We start from the raw sequence: 12,017 nt of genomic DNA, 5'->3' as shown, positions 1-12,017 counted from the left end.
CTGGGGTGTTTTGGAAACTGGTTGCAATCGGGCCTTTTTAGCAGATGAACAGGGAGTGATGTGATTGTTTTGGACTTAAGCCTGGCATACAGTGTGCAAGTTCTGACACTCAGTAGGCCATGAGCCCCTGCTGACAGTCAGTTTATCTGAAAGTCATACAGGTGCAATCGTACACGACACGACTTTATGACCTGGTGAATTCTGGAGAAATCACATACATTTTCATGCTATTTATCATTATAAGGCATAAAGCCAGAAGAGGACATTGCTTTAATTCCTCGTAGCTTGCAGTTTAGAAATAAAAAAGAAGACTGGCATGGCCAGGGGCTACATTAGCTAAAAACTCATCTGCCGATTTATATATATATAAAAAAAAAAAAAGAAGAACAAATTACAAATGCTGTCCAGCAGATTCAGATTTCAAAGGAAGGCTGTGTAATTTCATGACTGCATACATCAGTCATAATGTCAGTTTGTTGCTACCAGTATTGCATGATAATAAAGCGCACAAAATGAACAAGATTAAAGAGAATGAAAATTTGCACACCATTTTTGTCATTTATACTTGGATTTAATTTAAGGGCAAATAGGACATTTAGATTATGTTTTTTTTAATGGAGTAGGTTACCTGTATTATTCAGCTGACATTCTGAAGAAGATCTGTGAGGTTTTGTCAATGTGAATGCACTTTATGAATGAATCATGTGAATCTGTGAATGCATGTTGCAAAGTTAAAAAATCTTGTTTTAGCGCAGCGGTTGATTGGCAAGTAGAACTTTCAACCTGGAAGTCCTTAGTTTCACCAGACACGCTTGGGGAGTTAAAATAAATCTATCACATATTCACTATCGTGTGCATATTATAACAGATACTATATCCTCCTAAATTAAGCCCTAGAACTAAAACGAATGCAAGTATGATGAATAAAAATAGACCATGACAGAAATGTTAAAACTCTTGTTTTAAAAAGATTTTTTTACCGCATGTCAAATGATTTGTTTGAAGAACAGAGAACAACATGGCCTTTCTGTAGAATCATTCCCAGTGATGTGGTCGTGAATAATATGGGAAAAACAGTTTTAACATGATTCACTTTCTACAAATGTGTAACAGCTTCATGAACACTCAGTTTTCATTGATTTCGTGTGAGTTGTAACACCTTCTCCTGATTGGTCAGGAGACTTCAGGTAGATCGCCAAATCGGCTCATTCAACCACAAACACCTCACGAATTCAAGCTGCACCCACATTTTTTTGCCATTTTTCAGAAATTATCAGGAGGTCATGAGCTGCTCGTAAGCCGCTCGGCTCCACTTGTAATTCCTCTCACACAATGCGAGGCATGACCACACGAGCACCAACGATTTCCCGACTGGAAAAAATCGATTGGGAGATCGCACAACAGCTTAAAATCGCATCGTTTATGCCCACCTTTAAAGCATTGTATTTTACTTTGCTGTCAGTCTGGAGTATGTCTTTTAGAACAAAAACTCAATGTTTCATACTCTCTGGTCTCTCTGGAGGGAGTTTATGGAGTGTGTTGTGATTTATTTGAGATGGAATGAGTTGCTTTGGCTCTAAGTTTTTCTCTTTTTTTTTTTTGGCATGCCATCAACCCTTAATTTTCAGCATAACTAGGGTGCCGCCATTATCAACCTTGAATGTGGACCTCTTCCGGTATAAGCCACCTTCAGCCATTTCAGCAATACGAAAATGTAAATGTATGCTGCTATATTGCAGGCTGTTAATAAATGTGATCAAATTATTCATAAACACATTCGTTTGGACTGAATATAGTTTTACCGTATCACATTTTGCCATAGTTTTATCACACGCAGTTGCACATGCATACAACTGCATCAATGAGAAATCAGGCGCTGAAACTCTTTGATCTGTCTACTACAAACGGCTACTACAAACTTTACACAAGTCAAGTCAATTTTATTTGTTTAGCGCCTTTCACAACACACATCGTTTCAAAGCAGCTTTACAGAATATCAGCATTAACAGACGATAAAACTGTAATGTCTGTAAAGTCGATTAATCATCATTGTGTAATTTCGATAAAATACAATTTTTAATAGTGTTTAAAAATAATTAAATGATAATTGTATTAATAACCCCAGAGAGCAAGCTGTAGGCGACTGTGGCAAGGAACACAAAACTCCATAAGATGTTGATTAATGGAGAAAATAACCTTGGGAGAAACCATCTATAGACCATCTATAGACCGAGGTGATGCTGGTTGGAGTTGGCATCATTTCATCCTCTGAAGTCCGTCATAATAGATTGAAGTGATGTTTGGCTGGCACCGGCTGCATTTAGTCATCATCATTCTGCGACATGTAGCAGTGGAGTCCAACATGAAGCAGGAATGGTGCTGGATCCAGCCGGTTCTGGTGACCTCAGGATAGGAGTCCTGAGGTTGAGACAGGGAAACAAAAAAGCGTAGATGTAAGCGTAGATGCCATTTAATTTATTGCAGAGTAAGAGATCATGCTCAATGTTTCTGGTTTCTGGTTCCGGCAGACCCAACTAAAGCAGCCTAATTTTGGGTTGGAGGATAAATTAGGTGTATGCCTGGCTAAATAGATGAGTCTTTAGTCTAGACTTAAACTGAGAGAGTGTGTCTGCATCTCGAACAGTGTTTGGGAGACTATTCCATAGTTTAGGAGCCAAATATGAAAAGGATCTTCCTCCTTTAGTGGATTTTGATATTCTAGGAACTATTAATAGGCCAGAATTTTGCGATCTTAATGAACGTGTTGGACTATAGCGTGGTAGAAGATCACTTAAGTACTGCGGAGCTAGACCATTCAAAGCTTTGTACGTAGTTAACAGAATTTTAAAATCAATACGGAATTTAACAGGTAGCCAATGTAATGATGATAAAATGGGGCTAATATGATCATATTTCTTGGTTCTCGTCAGCACTCTGGCTGCTGCATTTTGAACCAATTGAAGTTTATTTATTGATCTTGCTGGACATCCTCCCAGTAATGCATTACAATAATCTAGTCTTGAGGTCATGAACGCATTAATTAGTTTTTCGGCATCAGCAACCGAGAGCATATGCCTTAATTTATCAATATTTCTTAGGTGGAAGAATGCTGTTCTACAAACATTTGTAATTTGATTTTCAAAGGACAGATTGGTATCAAATATAACACCTAAGTTCTTCGCTGTTGAAGATGATGTAACAGTACATCCATCTAGAGACAAATTATATTTTAGTGGCTTATTTTTAGAGTTTTTTTGGTCCAATAATTAGAACCTCTGTTTTGTCAGACTTGAGTAGAAGGAAATTTCTGGCCATCCAATCTTTTATTTCATTAATACACTCTGCTAATTTTGAGAATTGTGAAATCTCATCAGGTTTTGAAGAAATATAAAGTTGTGTATCGTCAGCATAGCAGTGGAAACTTATTCCACAATTCCTGATAATATCTCCCAGGGGAAGCATATACATGGAGAAAAGCAGAGGCCCTAAAACTGATCCCTGTGGCACTCCATATTTTACTTTTGTTTGGTTTGACAATTCCTCAGTTACATAGACAATGTGGTAGCGGTCTGCTAAATATGACCTAAACCATGCTAATGCCACTCCACAAATTCCAACATAATTCTCTAGCCTATTCAAGAGAATGTCGTGATCTATCGTGTCGAATGCAGCACTAAGATCTAAAAGCACTGGAAGAGAAATGCAGCCGCGATCAGATGATAAGAGCAAGTCATTTGTAACTCTGATAAGTGCAGTCTCTGTACTGTGATGAGGCCTAAATCCTGATTGAAATTCTTCATATATACTATTTCTCTGTAGAAATGAACATATTTGGGAGGATACTACCTTTTGTAGTATTTTTGACATAAACGGGAGATTTGAAATCAGTCTATAATTAGCAAATTCTCCAGGATTAAGTTGTGGCTTCTTAATTAGCGGTTTGATAATTGCCATTTTAAAGTTTCTTGGGACATGTCCTAAGCATAGCGAGGAGTTAATGATATTAAGAAGAGGTTCTGATATTACAGGAGATACCTCTTTTAAGAGCTTAGTTGGTATAGGATCTAACAAACAAGTTGTGGCTTTTGATGTTTCGATAAGTTTTGTTAGCTCTTCATGACCTATGATAGCGAAGGATTGAAGTTGCACATGAGGGAAATTATTCAACATTGTTTTCTGGGGTGCTATGACAGATGATTGCATATTTCCAATTTTATTTCTGATTATTTCAATTTTATCTGTGAAGAAATTCATGAAGTCATTACTCTTGAGCTGTGACGTAATATCTGGTTCGGTTGAGGCTTTATGCCTAACCAATTTAGCCACAGTACTGAATAAACATCTAGGATTGTTGTGGTTATTTTCTATGAGTTTACTAAAATATGCTGACCTGGCAGCTTTGAGTGCGTGTTTGTAGCTACAGACACTATCCTTCCATGCACCCTGAAATACTTATAATTTTGTATTTTTCCACATGCGCTCCATTTTCCGAGCTGCTCTCTTGAGAGCATGAGTGTGATCATTGTACCATGGTGCAGGGCTTATTTCTTTAATTTTCTTTAATCGAAGTGGGGCGACAACATCAAGGGGGCTAGAGAAGACTGCATTTAAGTTTTTTGTTATTTCATCAAGTTCTTCTGGGCTTTGGGGTTTATTGAGTATATGAGATAGATCTGGAAGAGTATTAGTGAAGCTATCTTTAGTGGTCGAAAGAATGGTTCTACCTGAACGATAGCGTGGTGTAGATTGAGTAACATTAGCTGATTGCAGCATGCAAGAGACGAGGTAATGATCCGAGATGTCATCGCTCTGTTGCAGAATTTCTATATTATCAACATCAACTCCATATGAAAGAATTAAATCTAGCGTATGATTATGGCGATGAGTTGGTCCTGTTACATTTTGTCTGACTCCAAGAGAGTTGAGAATATCGATAAATGCTAATCCCAATGTATCATTTTCATTATCTATGTGAATGTTGAAGTCACCAACAATTAAGGCTCTATCTACAGTGACTACAAGATCTGATAAAAAATTTGCAAATTCACTAAGGAAATCTGAATAAGGCCCGGGTGATCTATACACTGTAGCAAGGGTAAAGGACGACAGAGATTTTTTATTTATATTTGTATTTGACGGTGTCACCTTAAGCATTATTATTTCAAAAGACTTACATTTATATCCTGTCCTCTGAGTAACACCAAAAACTTCACTGTAAATTGTAGCAACACCTCCTCCTCGACCCTTCAGACAAGGCTCATGTTTATAACAATAACCTGGGGAGTAGATTCATTTAAACTAATATATTCATCCTGTAATCATTTCATTGACAATTAGTGCTTTGGTAGAAAGAGATCTAATGTTTAGTAGCCCTATTTTTATATGATGTACATTTTTAATTTGTTTGTTTTGTTCAAGTTTGACCTTAATCAAATTTTTTCTAAATGATTTAGTGAGGGTTTTGTGTTTGGTAGTTCGGGGAACAGACACAGTCTCTATGAGATATCTATGTGATACAGTCTCTATGTGTTGTAGTTTATGTGACCTGTGTGACGTCTCAAGGCAGCTAGCAGATGTTCGGATTAACCAGTTTGTCTGCTTCCTGACCTGGGCCCCATTTAGTCAATTAATATCATTATTAAGTCTATGAGCCAAATTACTAGAGAGGAGAACGGCACCTTCCCTGGAGGGATGGAGTCCGTCTCTCTTTAGCAGGTCAGGTCTACCCCAAAAACTTTTCCAATTGTCTATAAATCCTATTTTATTCTGCAGACACCACTCAGACATCCAGCCATTCAGTGACACTAATCTACTATAAACCTCGTCACCACGACGAGCAGGGAGGGGACCAGAGCATATTACAGTGTCTGACATCGTTTTTGCAAATTTGCACACCTCTTTAACATTAGCAGGGGCTCTATAACCGGAACCAAAGTGTGTGTGTTGCTCTCTGTACTGCCCGCATCCGAAACAGTATCTAACGGCTTCTCTTTCTCACTGACCTCTACTAGCGTTCGGATGTGAGTCTCTAACTCATTAACCTTCTCCGTCAGCCTGACTAATTCCTTACATTTATCACAAGTGAATCCCTCACTGCTGACGGAGGAGGCTATTTTAAACATGTGACATGCAATGCATGAACAAATAACATGAGCCGATGCCATGACTTACCGCTAATTGTTCGTTGTTCCTGAGCGTTGAGGGTTTTGAGATTGATTTGAATCCCTCACAAAATGGTTTGTTGTTGGTGGTGGTTGTTCTGATAAGCGGTGCTTTGAGATCGATGCAATAATCTGTGTACCGCAGAGGAGAAAAAACGGGTGCGCGCTGAAAAAATGCACACAGTTTAACCGCGATAAAAATAGAACGCGGATACAGGTGGAATATGCGCGCAGTTGAATCCCGATAAGAGAATAATACGGGAAGACCCGATGCGTGCTTAACAATGGCAGGTGTTTAAGGATTAAAGGCTACAAACACAGACTCTAGCTAGGTGTCAGCAGCAACCGGTAAAATACACGCAGATGAAACGGGAGAAAAAGCGGAAGGATCTGAAACGCGGTAAAATGTCAAAGGATATAACTATGAACGACGCGGTAAAATGACAAAGGATATAACTATGAACGATGACTATAATGTTGAACGTATGAGAATAAGCAGTGCTAAGCAGGCCACAAACAAACTCTCGTGCAGCGTGCGTGCGTGCTGTGCCGTCAGAAACAGGAAGTCCAATGACGTCAGCCAAATAATGATAAACAAGTTAAAGGCTGTGTCTAGTTAGACAACCATTAGAGACCAGATAGCTGCTGGGAAAATGCTGCTTTAACTTTCTTTGCACCAAAACTGTATCTTGTTTTCATCTTGGCAAAATAATAAATGCATTATTCTCTCCATTCTTGTCAGAGAGCATTTTCTCTTTCATAGCAGTGTAAAGGATACAGACATGCAGATCTCGCATTCAACATGGCTAATTAAATATTGTTATAAAGGGATTAAAGGAAAGGAGGAGGCGAAAACCGGCTCGAGTATATCAATTATAGTTTAATGAAGAACAAAACAAAAAAGACAAACACACAAAGGTGGCGGACAGCTGCCCGTAAATCTCTCTCTCTGTCACATTGCAGTCTACAGTCGGCCTTTATCCATTTACATTTACATTTACATTTATGCATTTGGCAGACGCTTTTATCCAAAGCGACTTACAGTGCACTTGTTACAGGGACAATCACCCCGGAGCAACCTGGAGTTAAGTGCCTTGCTCAAGGGCCCAACAGTGGCATCTTGGTGGTGCTGGGGCTTGAACCCCCAACCTTCTGGTCAGTAACCCTGAGCCTCAACCACTGAGCCACCACTGCCCCTCTTTATCCCTCTCTGAGACTTCAATAGCCTGATTAGGGGCCGGGTGTGTAGCATTACGACCCCGCCCTCCGCCCTGTCACAATTGCCTTTGAAAATAAATAAATAAAGGCATCATCGGAGGTATTTTCATGGAGACATGAAAATACTGCATCGTCACGCTCTCGTTAAAGAGGCTGGTTTTATTATCATCTCTTCAATACAACAAAGAAACAACTGAATGATTTACTTAATCTTTTACTATAAATGCTGACACTAGGCAATTATACAACATTAGGATATTATTCTGCTCTACATGCTGTGTTTGTGTTGTTTACGTTGTGGTCAATGACAGCGGAACTTTGTCACACTTGCTGGAAATGCAGCCGTTTGCTTTATCTAAGGTAGATAAATTGAGACAGATCTAGGCAGTATTTCTCACTTTGGACATATAGGACATATAGCTGTTATAACGTACTCTCTAGACTCAGACATGAACTTTAACAAATGCTATATGGCTTGGCAACTAGATTAAAACTGCACTTATGATGCACACAGTCAATTGACCAAACACCATGGTGTCAGTTTCCTTGAATAGCTTCTGTGTGCGTAGCACCAAAAAAAGTGCCTCTGCTAAGAAATCTCTTCAAACTTTTTCCACTTAAACCCATTTGGTTGTGAAGAGAAGCGTCTCTAGTTTTGTTTGATATGCTGCTTTTATATGCTTTTGTGTGCCGATAAACATGAAGTATTCTGATGAGTGCTGTAGAGCTGTTTTCTGACAGATGTTTCAAAACATGTTCGATAACTTTTCAGAGTAACAAATATGTGTGTCATTTTGCCAATTTTTTATATAGTTTGTTTAACAACACTGTACAATAAGGTGCTATTCATTAACATTATTAAATCAGAATAAATGTATTCATCCAAAAGCTGAAAGATTTTGCTTTCAGAGGCTTTATATGGAGTTAGGATGAAAATTAGGTGCATTTCAAACTGTTCTGAGACCAGTGCAGACAGACAGCACACTGGAGGTTAAGTAATTCACTAAATGGGGAGCATGGGTGCATCATATATCTTTCGTATGTAGCTAATTGCATTCACTCCTAAAATCTTACTAAAAGTTATGTTTCAGGCTGCAGATGATGTTTGGAACACTCAACATTTGCAGACATAGAACAATGATAATCAGTACATAGATTCAGAATTGTATAATTAGAAGTTTTATATTAACATGATTGGCAGTGATTTGATGATGCTGGCCATTACTTTAATCAGAATTGATATTCATCTTTCTAGAAAATCAAATGCAATGTCTAGAACATCTCAAAAACATGATTACCCAACACTCTTTAACCAACTTCCACATATGAGGACATATATTTTTAAGGAAAACTATTTGCTCTAGAATTTATTTTTTTTTTACTTTTTTATTAGATGCTACTAGTTACAAATAAAAAAATGAGATGGAAATGCACACAGAATTCTTGCAGTGGTCTGAGGAGGTTAAAGCACCTTATGATTTGCTTAGGTAAAGTAGTTGAAAAAACTAAGATGAGTGATTAAATCGTAAAATAATAAAAAAAAAACACGTTCACCTTAAACCTTAAATTGAGCTCTAATTTATTTTCTTTTGGCAGCATTAACTGCATTAATGAAACATAATACAGAAACAAATTTGATAGCACAGTGGAAATTATTAGGCATCATTAATTGGTGACCACAAGGTAATTTATTAAGCTTACACTATTTGTTTAAGCACAAATAAACTAATAAACTAAATAAACTGTTAAAAGTAAATAAACTGTTGTAGCCGTTTTATGAAAGTAAAAATTATGTGGGTTGTGTAGAACTTTCTAGAGGTAATGGTTTATTTATATTTAAATTATTATTATTATTATTGTGTTTACATTTATAATTCTCTTTATGATATTCATTTGTATTGGCAATTTTCCACCTGTTGTCATAGAAGGATACTTGTGTCACAGCAAATGGGGTTTGGTGGAGGAAGTTGAAGATTGTGAATGTTTGGATTTGAAGAGGTGGTTGTAATTTTTTACCACTTTATTTTAATTGCTTTTTCATTTCATTTAAAGTGTAATTTGAATTTAGGATTATCTTTGTTTTCCATGTTTCTATGTATTAATTTCAATGGCCTAACTTGGAAGGCTGACACACAAACAATAGTTGAAGAAAACTGCTATACAAGGACTTCTTATCGTTTAGGAAAGCAAAGAATGTGATGCCAGTTCTGCTTGGTGCAGGTTTTAACCATATTATTTGTATAATCATTTTTAATCCTTTTTTTTTTATATATATATATATATTGTGTCAGGTAGGTAATACGCTTACTTAACGGGCTCTGCATTGGGCGCAGGGGGGTTGATGATATAATCGGATATCGTGATATTTTTCTTAAATTAAAAAAAATTGCATTTCTCCCAGCCCTACTCTGCACTGATGTTACATACCTGATGTTTTAACACACACACATGCACAGTAAAGTATATAGACGTTTACATGTCCACACTGACACGTGTTTTCTTGCTGTTCCAGGATTCAGTGATTCCAGACTCATTTCCTGTATATCACTATAATGGTCTAAAGCAGTCCAACCACAATGAGAAGGTAAGACACACATTCACGCTTACTCACTAATACCGATGCTCTAAGATCTCTATTTTTGATATTCTGCAAAGTATACTGAAGCCAAAAATGATCTACTGTAAAACAATTTTACTGAACTGAAGCCTCAGGCTTTCTGGTTATTTTAATGCATGTTTATATACAAACTCAAACCAAGCACAATGATAGTAATTTTGAAATTAAATTTCACTTTGCTTCAGCAATGGTTTTGATACTACAGTTAAGTGTCTATTTCGTGGACATGCGTGTTTCTGTTTCGTTTTAAAGGGCACCTATTATGGCATTTAAAATGTTCCTAATATTGTTTTGGGAGTCCCCAACAACAGTTTTACATGCATGCAATGACAAAAAACACTTTTGTTGTCTTATAATATGCATTTATGTTTACCTGATTTGCTCACCGACTCCAAAATGATTCGTTCAACGACTCATTTTTCCAAACCTCTCCTTTGCGTGACGCTAAGACTGCTGACCTGACAGTTGTGCAGAAAACCATCATTGACACCCTCCACAAGGAGGGAAAGCCTCAAAAGGTAATTGCAAAAGAAGTTGGATGTTCTCAAAGTGCTGTATCAAAGCACATTAATAGAAAGTTAAGTGGAAGGGAAAAGTGTGGAAGAAAAAGGTGCACAAGCAGCAGGGATGACCGTAGCCTGGAGCGGATTGTCAGGAAAAGGCCATTCAAATGTGTGAGGGAGCTTCACAAGGAGTGGACTGAGGCTGGAGTTACTGCATCAAGAGCCACCACACACAGACGGGTCCTGGACATGGGCTTCAAATGTCAAACGTCTTACCTGGGCTAAAGAAAAAAAGAACTGGTCTGTTGCTCAGTGGTCCAAAGTCCTCTTTTCTGATGAGAGCAAATTTTGCATCTCATTTGGGAACCAAGGTGTCAGAGTCTGGAGGAAGAATGGAGAGGCACACAATCCAAGATTCTTGAAGTCCAGTGTGACGTTTCCACAGTCTGTGTTGGTTTGGGGAGCCATGTCATCGGCTGATGTTGGTCCACTGTGCTTTATTAAGTCCAGAGTCAACGCAGCCGTCTACCGGGACATTTTAGAGCACTTCATGCTTCCTTCAGCAGACAAGCTTTATGGAGATGCTGACTTCATTTTCCAGCAGGACTTGGCACCTGCCCACACTGCCAAAAGTACCAAAACCTGGTTCAATGACCATGGTATTACTGTGCTTGATTGGCCAGCAAACTCGCCTGACCTGAACCCCATAGAGAATCTATGGGGCATTGCCAAGAGAAAGATGAGAGACATGAGACCAAACAATGCAGAAGAGCTGAAGGCCACTATTGAAGCATCTTGGTCTTCCATAACACCTCAGCAGTGCCACAGGCTGATAGCATCCATGCCACGCCGCATTGAGACAGTAATTAATGCAAAAGGGGCCCAAACCAAGTACTGAGTACATATGTATGATTATACTTTTCAGAGGGCCGACATTTCTGTATTTAAAATCCTTTTTTTTATTGATGTCATGTAATATTCTAATTTTATGAGATTCTGAATTTGGGGTTTTCATAAGCTGTAAGCCATAATCATCAAAATTATATCAAATAAAGGCTTGAAATATCTTACTTTGCTTGTAATGAGTCTATATAATATATTAGTTTCACCTTTTAAGTTGAATTACTGAAATTAATGAACTTTTGCACGATATTCTAATTTTCCGAGTTTCACCTGTAAAAGCAACAATTATTAATAATACTTACAGGTTGTGATTCGGAGGAGGAAGCTGATCCAAATAAACTTGGTACTGAACCTTCCTTCAGTATCAACCGGCTCGCGAATCCACACTTGAAAGCATTCATGTTCGTAAAGCAATCGTCATTAAAATGACGCGAACACAGCACAAGGTTCGGGCTATACTTGTGTGGTATAGTTGTAAATATAAACTCTAGCCACTGATTCTTCACATGCTCGTCCCTGGGCAGTGAAAAAAAGGTCGCTTTTGATATGCACTTCAGAACACAGCGTCTTGTTGTCGACATGATGTTTTCAAGTTTTCCCTGGTGTCTGCGCGCG

At 38.0% G+C, this 12,017-nt stretch overlaps 1 protein-coding gene across 2 annotated transcripts in view; it reads left to right on the top strand.

Annotated features, from left to right (window-relative positions):
* The window catches only part of mindy3 (MINDY lysine 48 deubiquitinase 3), an 88,383-nt gene that overhangs the window by 62,082 nt on the left and 14,284 nt on the right, over positions 1–12,017 (top strand). For both annotated transcript variants that reach the window (XM_052144153.1, XM_052144154.1), the window contains exon 14: positions 9,892–9,963. In XM_052144153.1, the coding sequence (XP_052000113.1) occupies positions 9,892–9,963 (72 nt within the window). The remainder of the gene's footprint in view (positions 1–9,891; positions 9,964–12,017) is intronic.

Source organism: Xyrauchen texanus, chromosome 15, assembly GCF_025860055.1.
Source record: "Xyrauchen texanus isolate HMW12.3.18 chromosome 15, RBS_HiC_50CHRs, whole genome shotgun sequence".
Lineage (NCBI taxonomy): Eukaryota > Metazoa > Chordata > Actinopteri > Cypriniformes > Catostomidae > Xyrauchen > Xyrauchen texanus.
Note: the sequence above shows the minus strand (reverse complement) of the source record. Positions and strands in the feature narration are given on the sequence as shown.